Source organism: Acipenser ruthenus, chromosome 31, assembly GCF_902713425.1.
Source record: "Acipenser ruthenus chromosome 31, fAciRut3.2 maternal haplotype, whole genome shotgun sequence".
In the NCBI taxonomy this organism is placed as follows: Eukaryota; Metazoa; Chordata; class Actinopteri; order Acipenseriformes; family Acipenseridae; genus Acipenser; species Acipenser ruthenus.
The window spans coordinates 9,855,559-9,881,940 of NC_081219.1; the positions used below are offsets into that span (position 1 = coordinate 9,855,559).

The window sequence follows — 26,382 nt, forward strand, 5'->3', positions numbered from 1 at the left end:
GTCTTTTGAAATGTGAAAAAGAATTGCACCAATTTGGCAAAATACTTTATTGCATTAGAAATGTCAAAAGATTAGCATTTTGTTGTCCTGTTATTGATAATCAAGATACTTTTTTTTTCTTACAAGTACAAAGCAATTATAATACACCCCTGACCCAATCAACAGTGCAGTGTGATTAATAATAGCAGCTTTAATTAACATGAAACTCGCATTGCCCCGCTTCCTTATGAGAAGGTCAATTCCTAGTATCTCCTGGGTTTGTTAATTGATAGACAGAGACAGATCTGTTCCCTTCGTGAGTAAATAATCACTTGATGCTGGGCTCCAGATCTGGAATGCTGTAGCCCTCAACCTCAATGTATTCCCAGTCTTTTGAGTAAAAGAAGAAAGAAGTAAAAACTTACAGGGAGGGAAAGGAATGATTTTGGCGACACCACTTTTATTAAAACACAAAACAGCACAAATATGTGTTTGTGTTTGCCGGAAGAGCGTGGATTACAGTACTTATATTTAAGATAGAGTGCTCCACAAGATTGTTGAGTTTTATTTGATTTTAATATGAACTATGATTTCTGGTTAGCACATACTTTCATAGTTTTCCTTGTTTTTTTGTGACCTCTTTAAAAGCATGGGGGTGTAACAACAGCAGCTGGATTATATGCAACCTTAAAAGTGCAACAAAGTTATCATTTACTGTTAGGAATCTTGATGTCTCTTCATTCTTTGCATGTTTAAACTGGAAGTGTAGGCTGCTATTTAAGTCATTTTTCTTGCTCACAACTATGGAAGTTGAATGACTTGTACTATAAAGCTTTGGCTGCTACAGTACGTATCTGTGTACTATATCAACTCTCCAGGATAGAAGGAACCTACTGTCTGTTTGTAAGTGCCCAGCGCAGCAGTCCACCTCCTGTGTGACTTTTTTCTTGACCAATCCATTCTATAAGATTCTAGAACTTAACGCAGGAAAGCTTTTAAAATGGCATATTGCATTTCTACTGTATAGCCTGAATACTGTATGCAATCTAGTTTACTCGTAGAAAACACCCTATATAGCAGCGAGCAGTCAGTATGTTGAGAGTCTGAAAGCTCTTGTTCAAGTATTTAAATCAGAGCATGAGTACTGATTCATACGATAAGCTCTGATATTGCCATAGAAAATAGATACCGTTTCCCAGATCACTTAGCAGTCCCCTGTAAGTATCTGTGTTCCATCAGTAGATTCTTTCATGTCGTTACTCGTCGATGCTGAATGTGCGTCCCGTTCTGAAGTAGTTCTCAATCTCCTCCAGTGATCTCCCCTTCGTTTCTGGCACGCACACTGCTGTGAAGATGATATTCACCACGCACACCACTGCGAAGAACAGGAAGGGGACGAATAGGCCATAGGCATCCTGGGGAACAAACACAGCATGACACACACATTAGTGTGTTAATGGCATAGGAAGTAAACTTGCTCATACTCATTGGGTTTTCTTAGCCCCTTTTGGGGGGGGACTTTGCACAGCCAGGAGCCAGTTAGAATTGCAATGTTATTTTTCATTAATAAATCATGAATCCTGTCACTTTTCAAGCCGCAGATGACAGCAGTTTTAATTTACTAAAAAATACATTAAGGGGACACTAGACCATCTGCATTGTCAGAATACAGTATTTCATTCTTTACCTACTGTGTGTTTGGTATATAACTTTTATCATTTCATACCAGGCTTACCATGTCCTTTGTCAACAATGCTGGCTGCTTCTGAAAAATACTTCTTAAAGCTGAATATCTGAAGTGAGGTGCTATTAAAAATATGACCACTAGGGGATGTGCAGCTGTAATTTCAGCCCCCTCGGAAACAGTAGCAACTGTACTAGTGCGCATTTCTAAACCCACCTCAATATTTATGGATACAAAATCCTAAGTAAGACAGCTAAATAATGATCTAAGTAGCACAGTAGGGATGAAAAAACACATAATACGACATTAAACAGGTAAAAAATGAGGGTTTCTGAAAATGGGGATGGTATGAAGTATCTTCATGAGGTTTAAGGATTTTCTCCATATATTTAACTGTCAGTGTGTAGTTAGTGGACAGTGAGTGGAACTCACCACGACAGTCATGAAGACCTCTGTCACGACGAAGGCTGTGATCCAGCTGACCGTTACACACAGACCAGAGGCCATCCCGCGAGCACCCAGGGGCAGAATCTCTGACATGAGCAACCAGGTAATGGGACCCCAGCCCACTGCATAGCCTGAGGGGATGAGGGGAAGAGGGGGGGGGGGGACAATTAACACACCATTCAAAATAAAATGGCTCCATTTTGGCATTCTATTCTATTTCTAACTTCCATATTTTTTATTTTACTGATTTTAATGTGCTGTAGGAATAGTATTATAGCATAAATCTATTGTTTTATATAGAACAAGTGATAACTAAAAAGTATGTTAACGTTTAAGAAAAAATGGGAGTTTCCATGCTTGTTTATGATGCTTACAATCAGTCAGTAGTTTTTTTCTCTTCTCATTTTAACATCTGCTAAGAAATAAATAATAATAATAAAATAATATGTATTTTAATGGTAATGGTATCCACCTCACGTCCTATTCAGTTTACAGGTGAAATAAAAATCCTGAGGGACTGGGGTTTGGTGTTACCGTAATAGATGAAAACCAAGCCGATGTTCAAATCAAAGCCATTAGATGGGTGTACATTTTAAGTGTATTGCATTTATTGTAATGCATAGTAACGGAATATCACAATCATGAAGTATGCTAACAATGAATAGCTCTAGTTTCTCTCTCTTTTCTGCTGTACTTTCTGCAATGGTAATGCTGTTAAATGTTGCTCTAAGTGCTATTTTGCTCTTTGAAGAATTGCACTTTGAATGTGGATTAAGATGAGCTGTTCTGGTCCAAATACAAGAAGTCCTGAACTGACCCTAAAGGGGAACTTTCTTTACCTCGGTTTCCACTTCTCACCTTTGTGGTCTTGAAAGCTGCAGTGTATTGTATATGCATAGTCAGCTGATCCTATTGAAACGTATCACCAAATCAACCTTTGTTCTACATTTAACACTATTGGGTGTTGTATAATTATGGATAAAGCATCTCTAAAACTTACCAAATATAATGACCATGGTGCTAATGAGAGGTATCCAGGTGAGGAGGCCCTGCCCTCCTGTACTGAGCATGCTGTGTGGCTGTGAGAGGAGATCAGTGAGGAGCTGGGTGCTGTTGTGGTGGGGCTGGGGTTGGGAGTGGTCCTCACTGAAGTGAATATACAGACTCATTGTCAGAGTGGAGAGGAACATCAGAAACCCTGAGTGAAGACAAAACCAACCGAGACTTCAATTCACTTAAACATTAGGGATAACACTGCCCCCCTACTTCTTTTGCTACAGTTTCATTCTTTGCATATTTTTAAACAATTGTATTTTTTAATACAGATTTGCAGATTTCTTTCAAATACAACATACAGAGTTTAAACCGCTATTTACTGTGTGCCACAGGTCAGCCTGACCTCCGTGCTTTGTTATAGATTAAGTTGTGCGTTACAAAGTATTTAGTTAATGCTTAAAGACATTTCTACATCTTACATGTGTGACACTGTAGCTTTAATCTTCATATAAAGTGTTACCTCATAAACTTACCAGACAGGAAAAGCAGAATCTTCCTCCCTGCTTTATCCATGAAAGTGGCAGCGATAATTACAGCCACCAGCCGGACGAAAGCCACAATGACAGCATCGTAATCCCCAGGCTAGCAAGAGAGAAGTGGGCCTGAGTACTATTATTACTACTACAGCAATTACTAATAATGATCCGCAAGACACAGCATGTGGCCATCTCGTAATGAACCTCTACTAACTGGTTTCTGTACCTTTAAGTACTGTATTTACAGTAATCCATCACATATCCACCCAGACTGTTTATATGCCATGATCAATCTCTTCAGCTACGTTAGTTTATTATTGAACAGACAGGAATAGTTCAGAGTGTAGATCCTACCAAAGTTTTCATACACTGTGTTGCATGTGCTCGGTGCGCTCCCATTGCTGGTAGTGTCACGTGAGCAGTTCAGTGTGTTGATATGGAAATAAATCCTGTTCGCCTGAGGGGTGTATTAACTTGCTTGTACCCACGGTCCATGTCTGGTCTCCATACTGCCCTCTGGACTGCCCATCGTTACAATCTGTAATCCTGATCACTTTATTACTATCCAAAGACTGGATTCTGTAAAGTACAGGGCCGGCATAAAGTCGCTTGGGGTATAATTAGCTGAAGTTGAGTGCTGAAATTTGACATAGAACAAGCCAAGGGAAACACAATAATGCAATAAAGAAACTGGCCATAGGAGGCACTGCTGTGCAAACCATATGCTAAGTTAACTGAGAAATACATAGTGTCAATAAGAAATGATTAATATCGATCATCCCAAATGCAGTGTGTTTCTGAAATGGCAACCTTTGCAACAACAGTGATCATTTTTTCTCACCAGGATGACTTTGGTCATATTGAAGATGGGCTCCAGGTAGACAAGGATAGGGGTGATTCCCGTCATCTGCTGTAAAAACCTCATGAATACAGTGATGAGGACGGGCCTGTAGTAAAAGGGATTCCGCAGGTCTGTGCACGAGATCTTACCCTGCAGAGCACATTGGTATTCAGATACACAAAGAGGAACAGCGGAACCCTTGTCAGCCCTGTCGACTCTACCTGACCCTTATAAAACTAAAGCATAGAGGAATATGAAATGTTAAAGCATGTTAAATGCGTAGAAAAGTCTGGGAGAAGCATGATCAATTCTATACTTACTGGGCAAATGTATCATTTTATAATTTCTTAATTCCATCCTTAATTCCTGCTCTCTTTAGCCTCCTTCCTACACGCACTCACACTTAGCTTGCAATCCTATTGATAATTTGTACCCAATGCAAGATGTGTAGGATATCACCACTTGACCACAAAAAAGGTTACAACCAGAACTAAACATAATTACTGTACTGTATATAAACCAAGCCCACCTGGTGAAATATTTAGTACACAAGAGCTCATGAAATAGTGATAGTGGCATCCAATCTAAATTAAAGGCAGAGCCAGGTGCAGGAACACAGCAGGCATGTCAATGGTGGATGCCATTTGCAGAACAAATTAAATGTTATCTTGTGAGGGACTGCCTAGTTACACAAAAGTGTGTGCTGCATATGACAGGTGTTCCACGTTTTTGTCTGTAAAGTATGGGTATGTTATGAGTTGCTCATCTCTACCCAAGTCTTGTTATATGAACTCTTGCTGATTAGCTCTGCTTTTGCTATTCACAACAAATCCTCTCTATACTCCTGTTCCTACCTGTGCCTTGATACTCCGGTCAATCTCCGCAAACTCGCGCATGTAGTCAGTCTCGGCCCCTCGAAGCCAGGCCAGTGAGCGCTGTGCCTCCTCAGCCCTGCCCTTGGATATGAGGAAGCGAGGCGAGTCTGGCATGAAGCACAGCAGCACCAGCATGAGCAGAGTGGGCACCTCCCCCGCCACAGCCAGCCAGCGCCAGGGCAGCCCCAGCCCTGTCAGGACATACACACTGTCAGCACTGACACCAGCCAAGAGGACTTCCACAAATGGGGTTCTATACAATGTTGGCAATGTACAGCGGATGTCGGTGAGCTGCTGGCCCCTGGTGGATCAAAGGCCAGCCTTGTAGGTGTTTGCTGTACAGCGGTGAGCGGAAACAGTCCCTGTTGATTTTGTGTTCCTCACCCACTGAACCGCCAGAGCCAATGCAACCCCTCTGTGGAAACATTACCCACCTTTTAACAAAATGAAATGAATAAAGCTGTAGTTATTTGTGATTATGGGTGTATAAAGTCGCTTGGGGTGTATCTCCAAGTGCTGTGACTTATCTAGTAGACGTAGAGTGTTGAATTGTGGCACTGGCACGGAACAATTCACGTGGAACACTGTGATCAAGAAATTGATCATAGGAGGTCTGTTAAGCTAATAACTAAGCAACATGTTCCAATGTACCCTTACCAAGCGCATACAGAGAAAGGGCCCCAAAGACAGCTGTGATCTGAGGGCAGGATCCCAACCATCCTCGCACTTCTGGTTTGGAAATTTCTGACACATACACCTGAAACGGATTTGAAAGGTTTTTGGAATGCTATTTGTAATAGTCACATACATAATAATACATAACACAAAAAAACAGGTAGCCTTGGCTTTTACATATCACTGTTTTATTAATATTTAGTTGGTAACTACCCAAAAGAAATGATGCACAACTCATTGAAAACAGATCACAAAAGGCATGCAGGATTGCAACACTATTTTTAATTATTTTTCTACAAACTTGTTTCCATGCTGTATGATTTCTTTCAATAAGTTGTCCTACTTTGGTGGTGCCATAGCCATTCTAAAGTGGCTATGCCAGTGTCAAAAGGTTTGATTGAATAGCGCTATAGGTCAGGAAAATAATGCCAATAAAACAGTGGTTATGTTTTGATTGAATCCAGCCTTCAGTCAAGGAAACACTAAAACATTGCCTAGTTTTTTTCTATATCTATAGTTTTATGAGGCATAAATAATTAATAAAAAAAAAACACTGCTTTATGACCTGTGTTATTTCACCTATTTTAACGGAGGTGCTTTATTTTTTGATTGAATCTCCCCCATAGTGTTTGAGGTTAAGGAAATGTACAGTATTTATCCAGCTCACTAGGACTCACTGGTATTGAGGCTGATGTCATCCCTGCAGCTATTCCTGTGAGAATGCGTCCAAGCAGCAGCATCCACACTCCCTGTGCACTGCCCATCACCGCATAGCCCGCCACAGAGGGTACGGCAGACATCATGATGCAGAGCTTCCTCCCCAGCCAGTCATTCAGGAACATCCCACTGATCCCTCCAAACGCCACCCCCAGTGTGTACACTGACTGCACAGAGACGTCATCGTCAGGTCAAACACCAGGCAAACTTGTGCACATCACCCACAAGGGACTATGTCCTGCACAGCTGCTTAGAAACTACAGTAGACTTATTCATCTGAATCCTGTTGATCCGAATGGACCATTAATCCAAACCATGCTACAGCATAAACATGTATTTTATTATGATAGCATGGTTTGGATTACAGGTCAATTAGTACTAGCAGGGTTCGGATTGCAGTCGAAACTACAACATCATAATTCAATGATAAAGTATGTAAAACAGTCACACCACCTTGTGTAATTTGTATTCATTTTTATTCTGATTTTTGAAGAAATGTATGTATCATAAAACTAAAATAAGGACTAGGTGCTGGTTAAGATCACAACTTAAAAAAAAATCACTGAACAGGGTCTACTGTACTGTATTATTTCCCATTTAGTGAATACCGTATTTTTCCTTTTTACTAAATTATTTGACAAGTGGAAAGTCTCTCCAGTCACTTTCATGGGAATTCCAATCCTGTTACCCTGCGATGACATGACAGGGTACAGCTAAACCACCGTCACAAAGGCTCCCCTTCACAGCACTGCACAGCCTAACACTGAATGTTTCAGATAAAGGCAGACTCAGAATGGTAGAAGAACAAAACTGTTGTTGTTTTATTAAAAGGTAAGCACTTGTCAAGTTATGCTGTAGCTATAACTAGAGGACATATCAAGAGAACTGTCTCAATTACTAGTATAAAAACCTTGACTTTGTCTCTGATTTTATTCACATGGAAGACTGTAATCTTCTCATACTCTCCACATGTCCTGTAGCTTTTATACATTACCAATTAAGCAATATATACAGCGAAGCAACAGTCATGTATACAGTAATAAAATAAAAACACAGCCATTTAATTATAACATAAAGCCCATTCTAACAACTTCACCATGTATAGATATAATGTATAAATCAATGAATATTGAAACCTAGGGGTAAAGCAATAGCTAGTTAAAGGGACACACTATTTACAGCACCATTCTCCATCAACCTCTTTCAAGTTGGATACAATCTAAACTATGTCATTTTTTCTTACCCCAAACCATGCAACTTGAGCATTATTCATTCTTAGGCTGGGGTTTGTGGAGTTCAGCAGGTGTGGTATAACAGACGATGTGTAGACCATCGAGAACCCAAAGTTGAAGTTCCCCAGAACTGCTGAAAACACAGCCAGGTACAATTTGGCATTGCTGTGGAAAGAGAAGCCATATGTGACCAGTGGACATGGTTTATCCTGGCATCCCAATTTCACTTCTCTTCTCTTGAATACTCTTGAATTAGATAGTGGCTCTGGATGGTGCTGTATATATACGACTCTCCAACAACCCTTCCTCGTTGATCACTGCCTCCAATTCCTGCTGGGAAGTTGAAGTTGGAAATATACGGCAAAGACTAATCTGCTGCCAATCAAGAGCCTTCTATCTGCCCTCTGTCAGAGTCTGGGAACTGGACTCAACCCTCTCAATTTAGAATAATGTTTGCATAAGCACAGTTTTGAATTGCAATCACTTTGAATTTGCCTTTTTGTTGTTTTGTGCAAACTCACACAACTTCAATTTGGTTGTTAAATACAAATGGGAATTCTGCAAGACTCCTTCCTGAAAGCCATTAATTCCATTGAGGAAGAAGTCAGAAATTCGTTATTATTTAAAAAAACAGCGAGGGAAGAGAGAGATTACAAAACTAAAGGACTTAAATGGAGGTGCTGCACATTTTATCCTTATCAGGAAATAAAGTAAATAATTAAAATTGCATTCTTCTAATTGTGGTCACTAATTACTGCACCATACCATACGTAGTGGGCTATCATATATCATTCATATTTCATAGAAGGCTTTTAAATCTTTAATCTGTCTGATATTTTGATATGTATTAGTCATTACAATAAATACTCATCATTGCATCATTATGTGGACTATAAACGCATGTTTTTAGGGAAGTTTCCCAAATTTGCAACACTACCTTTGGTCCCTACAGAAAAGTTTAATTTCTACAAAAACAGCAGCCAAAACGCTTAGAAAGGTCGTTTGCATGCACTTCAGTATGCATGTGTGTGCTTGTTTTGTAGTCGTTAGACTGTATTTTCAGATATTGTGCAGAATAGGAACATTCAAACAGTAACCCCTCTTCTTGACTACTCATGCATGAAGTCATGTTCCTGTTTTAGTTCGTTACATTGTGTGAGATCTTCCTGTATGTTTTAGTCGCTGTATGGCTAAAGTCATGTAATTACTGTATTCTGTAAAGCCATAAATATTTGCAAGCCTTTTATTATGCAAACACTAAACAACATTTAAGTCCAGTAATGCTATCTACTGCATGTATCCTAGCAGTACAGTAATTATAATATTTAATTGCAGAATAATTAGAAAAACTTCAGCAGTATTACTAAAATATATGTTTTAAAGTACATTTAGGTATTTAATAGATTTAGTACTTTTTACAGACAATTTGTAAAGTACAACAACGTCACTTGAGTTGGCTCTGAGTATTTGTACAGCACCAAGAAGTAAAGAATGATTTCTCACAAATACCTTGTTCTTACGGGACCATTTTCGGCAGCTAAAGCCCCATAGGAGGAGCTTCTGCCTTTTCCAATCAGTGGTTCTCTACCGTCTCCCATTCTGTTCGAGCCCAGACAGCTGTCTGTTTGACTGTGTCTTCGATGTCTCTCCAAGCTGTTATATAAACTCAACACGAGGTTACTTCTCCATCCTGCTTTGCGAGCAATCGCATCACCACCCCAGAGTTTCCCGTAAGAACTGTCCATCACGAACCAGGCATACTGAAAGTAAAAGTAAGGTATTTTGCAACATGTGAATTTCCAGCTGGGAACTAGTATTAACTCTTACATGACAGAGTATTCTTTATTGACAGGCGGTGGTATTTTTTTTTTTTTTTTTTTTTAAGATAACTGGACAAGTATGCCGAGCCGACAGACAGACACACACCCTTTAAATACCCCCAGAATGTGGTACACTCAGTCATTTTTGCTAAAAACCCAGACCGCAATTTTAGCTGGGCCAATGTCGGCAGTTTGGTTGGCACCTCGTTGGCAAAGCACAGGTTACATTATTTGTTTATTTAGCAGACGCCTTTATCCAAGGTGACTTACAGAGACTAGGGTGTGTGAACTATGCATCAGCTGCAGAGTCACTTACAACTACGTCTCACCCGAAAGACAGAGCACAAGGAGGTTAAGTGACTTGCTCAGGGTCACACAATGAGTCAGTGGCTGAGGTGGGATTTGAAACGGGGACCTCCTGGTTACAAGCCCTTTTCTTTAACCACTGGACCACACAGCCTCCTATACATCTTTTGTCCTGGCACAAGAGGGTGCATCAAAGTGAAGCATGAGGTGTGACACGTACCAGAAGCCTTGATATTATTCTAGCAAAGTAAAACAATAAATTATATTTTCACTGCTGGGTTTGACATTTAGTATAACAGGATTACAGTAAGAAATGCAGATCTTACTTATTCTAATGGAACTAGAAAGTGGAATTGTACTCAGAACTTGTTTGTAATTTCTGCTGTTAAGGTTTACCAATGCATGGATCATGCTAAGATATAGTGCTTGTAAATTATCACACTAATTGTTTGCTAAACTGCCAGTAGATTGTCCCAGTTGCTACTGAGACCTGTGTGAATTGTTTTTGTGTTCACAACTCATCACTTTCTGTCTATACTCTGCCTTTTCTGCCTTGGTGCACTGTCTACACTGCTCCCTGCCTCTTCTGCTTCCTAACTGCTAGTTTGTCCACTCTATCCATGGTGCTGTCCCAGCCCTTCTCTCCTCACGCTCTCGCTAAATCTCCCACCAGCACTGCTCTAACTCTTCCAACCTGATCTCCTCTACTCCTCCCCCCTGGTCCCCCAGCACGCTTCCTGGAGGAGCTTGACTCCTGCCTCGCTTCTATCACCACCTCTATCCCCATCATCTATCTCTACAACTCAACTCCTTCTTCTTCATTCTTTCTCTCTCCACCTCGCCCCCTCGCCTCCTACTCACAAAGCTGGCCGCCAGCAGGATCTGATTTTCTCCAGAAGCTGATCTCCTCCTTCCCCTACTGTCACCCCCCCTCCCCTTCTCGAACCACTTCTTCACCTCCATAGATTTAGGAAAGTGACACTACCAAGGATCAATAGGGTTTTGAGCAAATGGGCGAGATAGTTGCATCCCTTCACCTTCACCTGGTGACAGCACTCAATTCTGCCGTTTCAGCAATTGTCAAAAAATGTCTGCAAACCTACCAACATTTCACATGTGTTGTGCAATGGTTGCAGCGCTTGCAACATAGTGACAGTGGCTTTTTATGTCTGCCACATCCAAGAATCGTATCCGTTTTCATTGCTGGGAAGTTTCCTTCTTTATTGCAAAGACACGTGTCCTAACGCGTAACCCATTTTTACGTTAGGATATTTTGACAGTGCAGCAATTTAGCCTCACTCTTGTTAGACTGGAATAAGAACGTGTGAGCATGCGCACAAACAGATTGGTTTGTGTGCTTGTGTTTGCATCATTGGGTATCCAAGCAACACAACAAAGACAAACTCGGCGACGGAGAGATTTGAATTTACTGTATATTGTTTTAATTTTAATGAAACTTTAAACATGGAAAAAATATGAGGTAAACAGTATTCACTATATTGCAAAAAACAGATCCACTGAAGCCACTATAGCCTCATGTTTTTGTACCTTTTAATATACACTACCGGTCAAAAGTTTTAGAACACCCCCATTTTTCCAGTTTTTATTGAAATTTAAGCAGTTCAAGTCCAGTGAATAACCTGAAATGGTACAAAGGTAAGCGGTAAACTGCCAGAGGTTAAAAAAAAAAGTTTAGGTTCCCAAAAACTGAAAAATAATGTACATTTCAGAGTTATACAAAAAGGCCTTTTTCAGGGAACAAGTAATGGGTTAACAACTTACAGCTGTTCTGCAGCAATGGAAGTAAATTAAGCCTTGAAAGTTGATGCTAACAATTCCTACAGGTGTCCCAACTTTTGTTGATTACTTACAAACCCTTGGTCTGTTTAAAAGCAGTGTTGTAACAGACTGTGTTACTACACCCTCTTAAGCATTATTTGGACAGTATTGTACTGCAGGAAGTAGTATATTGATCTCATAATGGCGAGAAAAAGGCAATTAACTAAGGAAGACAGACAGACCATTATAACCCTTAAAAGTGTAGGTCTTTCCTTTAGAGAAATTGCAAAGAAAGCCAAGGTGTCAGTGAGTACAGTTTCCTACACCATCAAAAGGCACTTGGAAACTGGAGGAAACTCTGACAGGAAGAGGTCTGGCAGACCCAAAGCCACAACAGAATCAGAAGACAGGTTTCTGAGAGTCAACAGCTTGCGTGATAGGCGGACAACAGCTTCAAGCACAGCTTAACACTGGTCGAAGTAAGCAAGTCTCAGTTTCAACTGTGAAGAGAAGACTTCGAGCTGCAGGTTTGACAGGTCGAGTGGCAGTAAGAAAGCCATTGCTAAGATGGCAAAATAAGAAAAAGAGGCTTGCCTGGGCCATGAAGCACCGCCAGTGGACTACTGAAGACTGGAAGAAGGTCTTATGGACCGATGAATCAAAATTTGAAATCTTCGGTTCATCACACAGGGTTTTTGTACGCCGTCGAGTAGGCGAAAGGATGGTTCCTCGGTGTGTGACACCAACTGTCAAACATGGAGGAGGAAGCGTGATGGTCTGGGGCTCTTTTGCTGGATCCAGAGTCGGCGACTTGCACAGAGTGAGTGGCACTCTGAACCAAAACTGCTACCACAGCATTTTGCAGCGCCATGCAATACCCTCTGGTATACGCCTAGTTGGTCAGGGGTTCATCCTACAGCAAGATAATGACCCAAAACATACCTCCAGGCTGTCAGAACTACCTTAGAAGAAAAGAACAAGACGGTATGGAATGGCCAGCACAGTCTCCAGACTTAAACCCCATCGAGCTGGTTTGGGATGAACTGGACAGAAGGGTGAAAGCAAAGCAACCTACAAGTGCAACACATTTGTGGGAACTTCTGCAACGGTGTTGGGAAGAACTTTCCGAACAATATTTGATTTCCATTGTAGAAAGAATGCCACGAGTGTGTTCGGCTGTTATATCTGCAAAAGGTGGCTACTTTGATGAGTCAAAAATTTAGATTAAATTTTGTAAAACAAAACGATTCCATGATTTATTTTTTATCTCCAATTGTTTATTTGTTCTACGTTTTAATTTCAGAGTACATTGAGACATTAAACTCCTTAAATTTCAATAAAAACTGGAAAAAAGGAGGTGTTCTAAAACTTTTGACCGGTAGTGTATATATATTTTTTTTAATAAAGTGTGAATTGAAAAACTTGAAACCAATTATGTTGGTTTTGGATATTGATAATATATTGTAGAACGTAAAAAATTATATACATTGTCTGTAAATTAAACTTGTCAGTACGTAGTGAAGATAAGGTTTCTACACCATTTATTATTATTATTATTATTATTATTATTATTATTATTATTATTATTATTATATAAGACCAAATAATATACATTGTACTGTGCTTGTGTCATAACTTTAAAGACCTTTATAACTTTACTTGAATAACTGGATAGATACCCATCACATTCTAAAGTGTTGCATATCAATTATTTCCAACACAATTGCTTCTTTCTGCCACAGTCGCATTGTCATTGGCTTAATTAACTTTTTTCCTATTTATTTCCATAATAGATTTTGTATAAGATGGATCCAGGAGTATATGGAAATATTTTATTTGTAAAGAACCGAAGAGATGGCAGGGAGTACACAATGAAAAGGGTAGGTGATACCAAGTGCACACACAGCACACACATTAAGCAATGAGAATCAGTGTGCAGTATCTAACCTTCCCCCCTTTTTTTGTCAAGATAGTAATTAAATGAACCTTTCAACTCATAAACTCCTGAATTATGCACTGTAAAAATATATAACTGGATTTTACCCGTCAAGTAATCTTATTTACAAATGAAGTTGGTGGCAGTGGTGTTGTCAACAAAGAAACAAACCTGAATAAACAAAAATGGAAGCCTACCCAATTTACTTTGAATATTTGATTATGTATGTATCTGCTGTATGTTTTATGTCAGGGTACCCCTCAAATGACTAATAAATGTGTGATGCAAATATAATCCTTGACATTGGAGGCAGTGGTCATTGAGAAATGGTCCTGTATTCCACAAGAACAATGTAAACAGCTGGCAGACTTGTCAATTTGAATCACTGTTACTTTGCTTGCCCAGTGGGGCTACGCCCTTTTGACAGATTCTAATGCATGCAATATCTCCGGCAGGTTGAATTTCTTGATGAGGGGGAAGCTAACAAAGCATTAAAAGAGGTAAGACAATGAGTGATTGTGATTATCTGTGCTAAGAAATAGACTGTACAGTAACGGTTACTGACTTTTCCTGTCAACATGAGCTCGTTGGGCTAACATGGATGTTATATTAAATGCAGAAGAGTAATGATATGAAATACAAGAATACTTTTTTTTTTTTTACCATCAGATTAAAACACTGTAAAACACCTCTAGTAAATAACCTGTATAATAAAACTTGATTGTATATTTTTTTCTTGCTCCTTAATTAAATAATAGACAACTAATAAAAGACTCAATTTTCATCTGCTGGTGCAGACATAAAATAAGTAGCAGTGGAAGCCTGATTAATTAGTACAATTCTGGAACTGCAGTTTATGGACTCTTCTGGTCTTTGGGCCAATTTACTTAAAGTTGAGCCCTCATTTTCCACTTTAAATAAAAACACTGTTATAGTATGAACTATCCTGTAAAAAAAACATCTGTCACCCGCTAAATTTCTGTCTGCAGGCTCGTTGCCTTTTGGAGATGCAACATCCACATGTCACCAGTTACAGGGAAATTTTCATCATGTGGGACAGAAAGGTATGGGGATAAAGTTGTATAGTCACCAGATTGTGATTATTTATACAGTAACAATGATTTACTCATTTACTGTGCTTAGAAATTATTTTTCTTTTTTTTTTTTTAACTACTATAACCGTATCCATTCATACTGTTATTCTTAAACTGTACCCCATTCTGGAGCAACACCACCTTTCACCACCGCCTTGAAAACCTGGACTAGATTCTCAATAACCTTTACTCTAAATTATTAACAGCACAATTGTTTCTGAAAGGAAAAACACACCAAATAATGTTACCAAAACAGAAATAACAACTTTAATACTACATGCCTTCCAGCCAGCTGCCATCGGGAGTCAGAGTTGGCTGTCTTGTAAGCATCGTTTTTTTCCCATCTATCATGCTGTGTCTGGTGATGGAGTGCTCTTACATGAGGAATCTGTCTGCGATGATCAAAGCACATAGGGACAGAAGGAAACACGTTGACGAAAAGGTTATACCTGCAGTTAATTCATGCTGTTCAAGTGTAAACCTGAAGACTCATTTACTAATTTTATATAAAAGTATCCTACAGTTCCCACCAAAATCACTGTACATTTGCATATTTTAAACATAAAACATGCCTTCATAAGCTTTATGTTTATTGTTTACCTACAAGATAAGTATACATCCTGCAAAACTATGTTGAAAATGATCCAGTCTTTCAAATAAACAGAGTTGCAGCCTTCAGAATAAGAAGGTACAGTAAATTGATTTATTCTGAACTCTGTAATATATTAGATCTCATTAGTTCTGCAATTTATGCATACTTCTATCGCACATTGTTAAATATCACATGTCTTTTCTTCACACATATTCATCAAAAGCCCCATTTTATCTCATACACTTGACCCAGCATGTTTTGAATGGGTGAACCACATAAGAAAACTGGACTCAGATGGTTCTGAAACAGCATTGTGTACTTACTGTTTTTAATTCACCAGGCGATCAGAAGATGGCTGGGTTCGATGGTGGATGCTTTAGCCTACCTTCACAAACAGAACGTCATACACAGGTCAGTGGAATCACCTTGGGTTATTGAGTTTTGCAATCTACATACTGTACAGCTCTTTTTAAATTTGTCACTGGAGCAAAAGTTTTTTAGGATTTTTTAGAACATTTATGTAAAAGTGGTTGAATGTATTTATTCTTCTACAGAAACCTCAAGCCATCAAACATCCTGCTGAAACAAGATCTGTCCTTCCAAGTCTCTGATTTCCAGGTTCACTCCATGGCTGATGATGAACTGAAGCTGAAGATACGGATCAAAGAAAGTAAGAGCAGTGCAATCATTGCTAGCTTCAACTAAAATAAAAAATGGTCCAGCTATGCACCACAGGGATAAACCACAGCTGGATGTTTGTTACCAGGAAATCTAGCTAGATTGCATCAATCACTTATTTTTAGGGATAATCCCTTGATAACCATGGATGGGTGATTTATTCAATCCAGAGTAATTGCCCAGTGCTTTAAAATGCTCTAGCTCTGGCTTATCTTTGCAGGGTATATGTTGAGCAAAGCAACCAAGTAGACAAACGTTTTGGTGATTTTTAGTGTTACACTGATGAAGACATCAGCTGGAATAGTTGTCTTCTTGACTTGTCTTCCTTGCAGGTATGAAAATTTGGATGGCCCCAGAAACCTTAGAGCAGTGGAAGTGGAGTGGAAAATCTGATGTGTGGTCCTTGGGGTGTATCCTTCTGGAAATGCTGACTTGTCACACGTTGGATGTACGTATTGTTAGAAGGAGCATTCTCATAAGAACACAGTTGAATTGAAAACAAATACCTAATAAAGGTTTGGAAATGTTGTTTGACAAAACATTCCATAACATGGAAAATGTCCAAGGAGAATGAGGATAATTAACTTTTATTTATAATACTATATTTTAGTTTGTGATTGGCAACCTCCAATTCTGTACAAAACACAAAAAAGTTACAAAAAGTTGTCTGTCTTGTTTGTTTAAATTGATATTTCTGTGACGTCTATGTGCTTTTTAAAGACTTTTGACAGCAATGTAAGAGCGTGCACTCTTTTTCAGGAAAAGGCTGCTCTGTCACTGCTACAGAAGATCAGGCAGGATTCTGAGCACTTGGAGACTTTCCTTCAGACTCTAGATAGACCCCCTGCTCTGTGTTTTTTACTGAAGTGGATATTACAGAGAAACCCACACCACAGAGCGACCATATTGTGAGCAAAGTGTTTGAAAAGATGCTAAATCAGCCTGCCTGTCTGTTTGGTCCTTAAGGAATTGTGACAAAATGTGTTTATTTAGCTTTTTGTGTTATTGTTTTTATTATGCAGTGAGCTGGTCAGTGTCCCTTATGTTAAGGAATGCCTGATTTTGTGTGACTCTCCACTATCAGGGCTGAAAAAGAAATTGCTACCTGGGGAAACAGGAGCTCCCTATGAGGCTGGAATTGAACAAGTGCTAGGTATGGGAACCCTCATTGAATTAAAAAAGAATTCTAATACATTTCCAGTGCAATTTTTGATTTAAATGACTTGCATTTTCCCCATTCCCTTTAGAATTCATGAAGAAATACAACGATATAGAGGAAGCACAGATCTCGGCTATGAATTACCTGCTAAAAGCAGATCAAGACAGTGAGTGTTTCTGATATATATATATATATATATATATAGTAAGATAGCGGGTTGTGAGAGACAGCAGGGAGGGGGTTAAAACCTCCCTGTGAGAGAAATGCACCTTTTTGTTAATTGTTTTGATGGATTGCTTATTGTTTAGTTTAATTGTTTTATTGTTAATTATCATCCGCACCTGGACGTTATTAAAAATTAGGTCCAGGTGCGGGAGTTTAAAAGGAGAGCAAGCAGTCTGCTCGAGGCTGCTGAGTAGAAGGAGGCAGAAGAGGTGCTCTGTCTCCGAGTAGCCAGAGAAGAAAAGTAAGTGCGGTGTCAAATCTGGGTGTTTAAGTTTGTGGTTTTTGAAAAGTCGGGAAAACAGCTTAGCTGTCCCGTGTTAGGAAGGGTGTTCCCGTGTGTTAGTTAGTGCTCGTACAGAGCTAGGTGTTTATTTTGTGTATTTGTTTTATTTTTGTGTTTATTAAAAAATTAGCGCAACCGCGCAAGAAAATCCATTTCTGTGTGCTGGGTCGTATTTTTAAAGGGGCACGAACCCGAGTGAGTGCGAATCGTGTTACAATATATAATGTATTTTGTGGCTTTAAAAAGTCTTTGGAAACCCCTACAGGTTTGTGCTGCTTTAAGTGTTGCACCAGTCTTGGCAGTTAGCATTGCAGAATGAAGAACAAATATTCTGTTGGATTTACTGGAGATAAACATTTTCCAAATAAAAGATTGTGAGGGAGTGATATTCCATAAAAATAAGCACCTGGAATCAAAAGGAGCTTATAGGAAACATAAACAGGTGGTTAGCAGATTCAAATGAAATGTGTGAGTAGAAATGACTAACAATATTGTTTCTTGTACTGCGCAGTGTTTTCCTTGATCTCAGATGTCCTGGAAGCCGTTACCTCAGTAATGAAGAGCAATGTGAACTGTGTGGAAGTGCAGCTGAGGGCCTGCAGAATCCTGCAGCTTCTCTTTGTGGCAGGTATTGATTTGGTGGCTCTACTGTACTCTGCCCTGTAGTCCTTCTTTGAAACTATTAAAGCTGGTTTTAAGCCTTGTGTACAGTAATTGAGTGAGTAATGACTCTGACTTGGCCCTGTTTGTTTGCAGTTCTGGAGCACAGTGTGGAGGAGGAGTGGATGTCCAGTGAGAAGGTCATCAGCACTGTGCTGGATGTTGTCCAAACCCATTCCACCAACCAGGAGCTGCTCGCACTCGCTTTAAAAGTTCTCATGATTCTCTCAGGGAACGGTGGGTAATAGAAGGCTGTGTTTAATGGAAGCGATGCTTCCATTATAGCAGTGGTGGACAACTCAGGTCATGGAGGGCCTGTGTCCCTCCTGGTTTTTGTCCTAACCACACCCTAAATTAGTTAATTGGACCAATTAAGCTTCCAATAAGGTCCAATAAAGCACTTTAGGGTGCAGTTGGAGTAAAGACCTGCAGGAACACTGGCCCTCCAGGACAGTTGTGCACCACTGCATTATAGCAATATGATATAGAATCTTTGAACTTAAAACAGTAGATGCAAGCACCCCACATGAACTCGATAATGTGATTAAGTACAGTAGGTATTTCCATTGTGAAAATGGTAAAGATAAACATGCTATTATCTGTGTGACTTTCAGAAGTGTCAGCAGGGAAGATTGGCAAGGCAGGTGGTATCCCGGAGCTGTTGAAAGCAATGAGGACGTTCATACACAACAGGGGTATCTGCATGTCCTGCTGTGGAGCTCTCTGGAGCTTAGTGTTGAATGGTAGGATCATTATTACAGAGATCTCTGTCCATTAGCAACTTAGTAAAAGTTCTGCATTTAAATGAGCAGTGAATCTAATTGTTTAGCATTACCAGTAACAGGACTCTGTGAGATGTCCCTGAAGACTTCTCTTAATACAGGTGTATGTATCGCACAAGCTCTTGTTAAATTAGAACTTTATTTTAATAAACAACATATACAACATTCCACTAAAATGCCACTCTGTACACTTCCAGGGCACAATGCTAGAATAGCATCAGCAGAGGGCGCCCTGTTTACTGTGTGCAGCGCAGGAAAAGTTTACCTCCAGGATTCATTGATTTTGCAAGGTGAGACAATAGGTTTTTCTTAACTTTTCTTTTACAGAACTACAGTTACAAACCAAAACCAAAAAAAAAGTGAGATGTACGGGGCTTAGGAACACATAAAAAGTAAGAAATAACCAACTACTTAAAGATAAAGTTGAGTTTAATAGCAGTTGTAAGCTGATGCTTATTTAAATGAAAGAACATGGTTATTATTTCTGAGAATAAGTCCCTTTTTGTCCAAAGAACTTAAAACAACTTACAACCTTTGATGTAGACTTAGAACATAATTGTGGTTTATCATATAAAGAGTTTATACATGAGGAAAGTTTTTTTTTTTTTTGAAAGTTTCCATATTCAGCAGAGGTCAATTGTAAAATGAGAAATCAATGTTTAAAGTCATTTCTGTACGTTTTTTTCACAATGAATTAGGGGAGAGGTGGTGAAACACTAAACAGAAAGGGTACCTTCAGTGCAAAACCTTTGCATGCTGCTGGTGATGTACAGTAACATCGTCATGTATTTGTTTTTAAAGGCATTTTAACAAAGGAGCATTGTGAAGCAGCAGCTCTTCTGTTATTGGATGCTCTCAGGACCCACACAGACAGGCTGGGCGTGGTGAAGAATGCCTGTTTAGCTCTGGCAAGTCTTGTGAGAATTTCAGGTGCATCTATTTTTTTTCTAAGGATGTGATGTCTGTTCAATTGATCTAATCAGCAGTATGTCGAAATACCGCTGCTATTTATATAATTAAATAGGACTAATTGGGTACCAATATTATACAAATCAAATATCTAATTGTGCATGCAAGTCTGTCTGATGCATTACTCTCTGTAACGAAGAGTCTTATTTTATTTATTTATTTTTTTTAATTTAGTAATCGCCAATTGATTTTACCTCGTTTTTTCTCCCAATTTGAAATGTCCAATTGTATTTTTAGGTTCAGCTCACCGCTACCACCCCTGCGCTGACGATGAACACATGCTGTACTCCGAAGCATGTGCTGTCAGCCTACTTGTTTTCACTCTGCAAGCCCGCCATGCAGCCAACCCAGAGCTACAACGTCGGAGGACAACGCAGCTCTGGGCAGCTTACAGGCCAGCCCGCAGTCGCCTGACCAGTCTACAGGGGTCGCTGGTGTGCGATAAGCCTAAGCCCTCCAGGCTGTGCTCGGCCAGTTGTGTGTCACCCCCTGGGAGCTCCCGTCCACGGTCGGCAGTGGAGTAGCCTGGACTCGAACCGGCGACCTCCAGGCTATAGGGCGCATCCTGCACTCCATGCGGAGCGCCTTTACCGGATGCGCCACTCGGAAGCCACCCAAGTCCTATTTTAGTAATTGAAATGATGGCTGTATTTAGGTATGCCACCCTTTAGATCAATTGAATAGTTTCAGTGTTGTCAGCAAGTTGGTTTCGCCATATTTCTGTAATGTAATGTAAGAACTACTTTGCTTGCAAACCAGCTGTAATTTCTCTTCTACAATTTTAAGGAAGCCTGCTAAATCGGTTATTTTCATTTCCCTTAGAACTGGCAGCATTCAGAGTGCTCCTGCCCCATTTCTCTCCCTTAAAATTAGGTGTGTAAAAAAAATGCATTAACAATTAAAAGTTAATACTAAAAATTCAAATTACCAAATCATTTCAGCACTAAAAGCTGACTTCAATTTCTGTTTCAGATGAAGTGGTGCCAGAGTTAATATCTTTCAAGGAGATGATTAAGCAGATACAAATTAAGTTTGCATCAAATGAGGTAAAACATTTATTCATTTTTTGTATTTTTTTTCGTCAAGGTTTCTGCTAGGTTGGCAATAGATGAAACTCTCTGAACACTCATGGAGTACTGTAGTTATTCCAGGAAAGAGTATTACTGAGTGGGTTTACCAATGGGTACTTCACTCAGTCATTCTGTGGTTGGATTTGAATGAAGGCAAGACAGATTGCAAAATGTGATCCAGTAAAAAACAAATAAAAAGGAGAGATTATTTAAAGCCATCACTACTCCATTATGTGTTCTTCCCATACAGAGAAAAGTGTAGGAGTCTCAAAGAACAATGTAATGCTGATAATAACCATTTTACTCATTGAAATGTATGAAAATAAGGACTTTATTGTTTTTTTTCCACCAGGAAATTGTTGAGATGGCTAAATCTGCTCTTTCAAAAATGCAAAACTGACAGAATTGGCATCTGTAAAAAAGAATATGAAATGATGTTGCTGGGGTACTTTTCAGAGACATAAGACCCATGATCCGGCTTGTCTAATCCCCTGGTCTTTTTAAAAAAGAAATGTTCTTAGTTAAGAATCTCATGGGGTTGTTTAGAATCATTTTGTCTATTGTACCATCACATTCCACAGAACAGCACAAACAAGAATTCGCCAGAATATTTTGTGCAATAATAAACAAGGGACCTGGTTGAGGATGTGGGAATTCATTCTCTGTTAACGATGCACAGTAAAGTATTTTACAACAATTTAAACAAAGCTCTCTTTTTGGTCTATCAAGCAGTGAATAAAAAGCAAGCCAATTGATCACTCTCCTCCTTACATAAATAACATTTGTTTCAGGTATCTTTAATGGTAGGGTTATACTTTATTTGTGGAAGCAGTGTGCTGTCCATACAATGGCTAAAGTGAACCATGTTTTAAATGCAATACATTCCATTGGTCTCAGTTCAGTTAACAAACCATATTCAACGATTTCCCAGAGCTTTCAGTTCAACAGACAACATAAGGGGAAAAAATAAACCAATCTCCTACAGTTTGTGTGAAAATATCTGAGTTACAGAATATATGGCTTGCGCTGTGTTCCTGCTGACAAGTGTCTGTGCTACAAGCACATAACCAGAAGTACATGAAGACCACACGATTTCTTCGGCTCAAAAGAGTTTCCTTCCATTGGGAATGTGGGTTTGCCGCAACAGTTGTAAATGTATTAGTGGTCTGTAGGCCGTTTCCCTTTGCCCTCCTTTCCTGCCAAGTTATTCCCTTTATGTCTGGCTTTTATCTCTGCTTCCCAATGTTTTTTCACTGAAGTGTATAACTTCATTGTGGCTTGGGCATCTTGAACCTAGCAAAAATAAATTAAGGTTTGAACATGGTCTAGCCAAAGTATCTACAGCCAAAAACAACTTAAATAAAAACATACTATCACATTCATACAAATGTAGGAAGAAAGAATGCTTAATTTACTGTACACCATTTTAAGGGAACCCTTTAACAGTATTTTGGTTTGTCATCATGGTGTTGTGAATTTTCAAGGAGATACTACAGTACCCCTTGTTTTTAGTACACTAGTTGGAAGAACGTTTCAAGCGTACAAATATCACGGATGAATTCCAATTGGACACAAAGGTTGATAAATGTTCATAAGGTTATACAAAAAAATAATAAAAAGAAAATAAACACTACTTACAGAACTGTGTTCACCTTCCTGGACTTTAACATTTAGAATGTTCTTAGAGAGAAGTTTAAGTGAAGGACGTCCACACTGTTGACAAATATAAAAACAAAAAAAAATACACAGATCAGAAATTCAGCTGCCAAAAGCTGCTCCACTGACATGTGTCTTAGCTTAATAAAACTTCAAATGCTCCTTTCTTCACTAGAAATGTTCATATTTATTTTCTAATACAATATGCATCTTACCTTTACTATTGCTTTGAATGGTTTATATTTTTGTGTGTCCCTGATTTTTCTTTTGGGGTGATCCAGAAACAAAATCTGCAACAAACAGAAATATTGAAAACAAGACTTAACATATATATAAAAAAAAAAAACACAGTGAAAACTTCTTCATGTGATCACGTGTGTATAATTGTGATCACGTAAAGCGGTTGATTGAATATCACGGTAGATTATAAAATGGGTGAATAACAAAGGAAATGCAATTTCTGATTACAATATGTGGTAGATTTAAACCAGTGATTCTATTATATATATAGTGTAAAACTTCAAATAATCGCCTGTCTCTAATACAGGCCGGGTCTTACCTTAAGATCATTATGTATGGCATGGCCAACCAAAATCCTTCCTTGTATAATATCAGCCACCTCTTTCTGAACAATCTTGACATTTATTCCTGGGGGGAATAAAACAAAATAATGTTAGAAATTGTAAGTAAGTAGGTGAATAGTTTTCCCTAACAGTCTCCAGAATGTCTCCCCACCCCCTGCAGCTAAACAAACTTCACAAAAGAACTATTGCTATTAAGAAAAACATCCAGCCACTAACCTTTTTTGAGATCTTTTGGTCTGATCCCACTGACAGCAGTTCTGTAATCAGTTACTTTCTCTGTAGGCTTAACGTATTTATCATAAATACATTTTCCAAAATGATTTACAATGGAGACTCGAGCCACAATGCTGTCTTCACCACTCTGTCCAACCCCCACCATTTCACAGTCCATGGCTACAGCTTTGGTCAGACTAAAATGAGAAAGCTTCATTAGTTCACCATTCACCAAAGATGTACCACTGCATTGCAATCAAAGGGAAACACTTGATTTCAACTCAGTACCACTTTTTATTTCAGATTATGAAGCAAACTCCTAGTAAAAGCCGAGATTTCAGGTACCTGCAGTTCGCAGTTAGACAGCCCATTAGTACATACTAAGAAAGGAAGAAAACCCAGGACAATCCGATCCAAAGGTACACATATCTTCACCATCGGTCTGTATATCAGTAGTACACTTTAAACTCACCCTTCAAATCCATGCTCTTTCACCAGTGACTTCTCCAGCTCCTGTGGCTTGCTTTGTTTCACCCCCATCCTCTTCCTGGCAATATCTGCAGCGTCAGCTCCGACTGCTGCCTCAATGTCATCTGGGTCCACATCATCAAACCAGATATCCGCCCTGCCATTTAACAAACAGGACAGACCTGCTTGAATGGGAACTCAGCCATAACACATTCAGTAGTGCTAACAAGAAACTTGCAGTCGAAAAATTAGACCGACACATTTTAACAAGACAGAGATTGATGAAAACTTGTGAACATTTATCAAATTCATAGTAAATGGCGGTAGCGCAGCATCTGGTGGCAGTCTCACCTAAACTGGACAAGCATATGAAGCCTCAGTTGTTTTGCAAGCACAAAAAAGTAATATGATTGTACGGGTCTGTGTACTTACTCAGTTGGTTTGTGCTCCACAACCTCCTCGGTCTTCCTCTTTTTATTTTTCAGATTGTTTCTCTCTGCAGTTATTTGTCCATGTGTCCTCTTCTTGTCTCTACCCTTTTTCTGCTCCCCCGTCTCTCCACCACTCTTCTCAGCGGAGGTGCGAGGCTGTACGGAGTCTGCTTTGGTTTGCTTGCTGGCACGCACCTTTGTGTCCTTCACAATTTGATCTTTCGCTGGCTTTCCTTGAGATTGAATCTGCTGCTTTTTTTCTTTCTTCTTGGAATTGTGATTCAAAGCAGTGGTTCCATTTTCCTGGGCTGTAGTCGTGGTCGCCTTCTTCTGGTTCAACAACTAAAGAAACATGAACAGGTCAGAAGTTAAAACAGCATGCAGGTAAACGTGCATGTCCTTTCCAACAAGGTTTAGCAGCTCAATGTGGATGCAAACTGGTATTCTTAGAAATCCTAACACCCATTCCTTATGTGTGTCAAAAAGTTAAGATCATGTATAGCTCTCATGATCAGAAACTGGCTGTTAAGTATGTTACAAAAAAAATCAAATCAGTTCAACAGGATTACATATTATTGTTACATTTATTATGATGACAATTCAACCTAGTATCCTTGCTACATACAAAGAAAGAACCGCATTGTATAAATTAGCCATTCGATTATTATTGATGTATTCCTACCTCTTGCAGAGCCTTCCAGTTAGCTGAAAACTGCTGAGAAGCCTTTGGTGGTAGCACAGCACCCTTCCTGGCTTCATCTTCTTTCTTTACTGCTACTTTCTCTGCAGTTCTCCAGAACTTTTTTTTCTTATTTTTCGTTTTCTGGTTGTTGTGTTTTGTTCCTTCCACGGGGGTGCTGTCAGGCGCCGTACACCCCACTTCAGACATGATTTATATTACTGTTGCCGCTACCACACAAGCAGCCTTAACGGAGAAGGACTGTATCAGAAAATAAACAACACACCGGCTACCGTATCTTGAAAAAAAACTACTCTAAATTAAAAGCACAACCACCTAACATATTTAACAGACTTGCCTGTGGAGTATACCGTTTCTTGCTAGCTAAGTACTGTAAGTAAATACATTGATTTGCTCAGACTCTTAGAAACTTTAAGAAATCAAAACGTATACTTACTAAAAAGTAGTACATATCCCTAGTTTATGCTTACATTAAGCAAAGCGTCATACCTTAGTAATCTGTAAATTCTCAGCTCAGCTTCCACAAGCTAAATCGCCACGTTCGATACACGTATACAGTATCACTGAATTGTAAACCGATAAACCGATCTTTTTCGCCTATGACTTAAATTCTGTGTAGTTTGATCGTTAATCGGCTGGACATGAACTCAAAAGTAACCCGAGCACTTATTTGCAATCCATGTGTATCCAAACCGATCCCCTGTGCACTCCATGCTGCTTCTAGCTATATCGGCGTCACTAACAATGATGCCCTCCGGAAACAAAACCTGTACGCACAGTAAACAGTCCGGCCAAACACAAGCATAAAGGCCCACTCAATTACACTGGTGTCAGCTAAAGTACACCAGCCTTCTTTTCTGTTGTTGTAACTTGTAAGTATTGTTATAAATCTTGAATAACTTAATTTGTTTTACAGAGTACCAGTGCGACACAGACAAACAGTTTGTAATACACGTTTTTGAAGAAGCGTGTTTTTAGAATACACTGTTAAGAAC

General features: G+C 39.3%; 4 protein-coding genes and 1 long non-coding RNA gene across 7 annotated transcripts; 3 read left to right on the forward strand and 2 right to left on the reverse strand.

The window, feature by feature from the left end:
- Positions 1-32: 32 nt before the first annotated feature.
- On the reverse strand, positions 33-9,647 carry LOC131702939 (solute carrier family 2, facilitated glucose transporter member 6-like). Its single transcript, XM_059005698.1, has 10 exons — positions 9,492-9,647; positions 7,994-8,147; positions 6,711-6,917; positions 6,016-6,115; positions 5,338-5,549; positions 4,484-4,633; positions 3,640-3,748; positions 3,111-3,308; positions 2,096-2,241; positions 33-1,394 (listed from the first exon to the last, which is right to left on the reverse strand). The coding sequence occupies exons 1-10, from the start codon at positions 9,578-9,580 to the stop codon at positions 1,236-1,238; spliced, it is 1,524 nt and encodes a 507-aa protein (XP_058861681.1). The 5' UTR covers positions 9,581-9,647; the 3' UTR covers positions 33-1,235.
- A 4,026-nt stretch (positions 9,648-13,673) lies between these two features.
- Positions 13,674-14,891, forward strand: LOC131702897 (uncharacterized). Its single transcript, XR_009309595.1, has 3 exons — positions 13,674-13,767; positions 14,279-14,323; positions 14,813-14,891. It is a non-coding gene; the product is annotated as an uncharacterized LOC131702897 (long non-coding RNA).
- A 373-nt stretch (positions 14,892-15,264) lies between these two features.
- On the forward strand, positions 15,265-17,099 carry LOC131702885 (serine/threonine kinase-like domain-containing protein STKLD1). The gene is made up of 5 exons (XM_059005207.1): positions 15,265-15,359; positions 15,850-15,920; positions 16,064-16,179; positions 16,520-16,635; positions 16,947-17,099. The coding sequence occupies exons 1-5, from the start codon at positions 15,267-15,269 to the stop codon at positions 17,097-17,099; spliced, it is 549 nt and encodes a 182-aa protein (XP_058861190.1). The 5' UTR covers positions 15,265-15,266.
- Positions 17,100-17,736: 637 nt separating this feature from the next.
- LOC131702927 (serine/threonine kinase-like domain-containing protein STKLD1) lies at positions 17,737-21,800 on the forward strand. The gene is made up of 9 exons (XM_059005620.1): positions 17,737-17,812; positions 18,366-18,482; positions 18,611-18,751; positions 19,129-19,257; positions 19,494-19,586; positions 20,098-20,226; positions 21,088-21,138; positions 21,238-21,311; positions 21,688-21,800. Coding segments are annotated over exons 1-9 (783 nt in total). The 5' UTR covers positions 17,737-17,811; the 3' UTR covers positions 21,736-21,800.
- Positions 21,801-22,116: 316 nt separating this feature from the next.
- On the reverse strand, positions 22,117-26,181 carry LOC131702925 (RNA exonuclease 4-like). 3 transcript variants are annotated; one of them, XM_059005617.1, is made up of 9 exons: positions 25,877-26,181; positions 25,370-25,612; positions 24,689-25,029; positions 24,261-24,413; positions 23,792-23,985; positions 23,551-23,639; positions 23,207-23,281; positions 22,974-23,048; positions 22,117-22,628 (listed from the first exon to the last, which is right to left on the reverse strand). In XM_059005617.1, the coding sequence occupies exons 2-9, from the start codon at positions 25,574-25,576 to the stop codon at positions 22,494-22,496; spliced, it is 1,269 nt and encodes a 422-aa protein (XP_058861600.1). In that variant the 5' UTR covers positions 25,577-25,612; positions 25,877-26,181; the 3' UTR covers positions 22,117-22,493. The 3 variants fall into 3 exon arrangements, with proteins under 3 accessions (XP_058861600.1, XP_058861599.1, XP_058861598.1); XM_059005616.1 differs by having other exon boundaries at positions 25,370-25,627; XM_059005615.1 differs by having other exon boundaries at positions 25,370-26,181.
- Between the last annotated feature and the right edge of the window lie 201 nt (positions 26,182-26,382).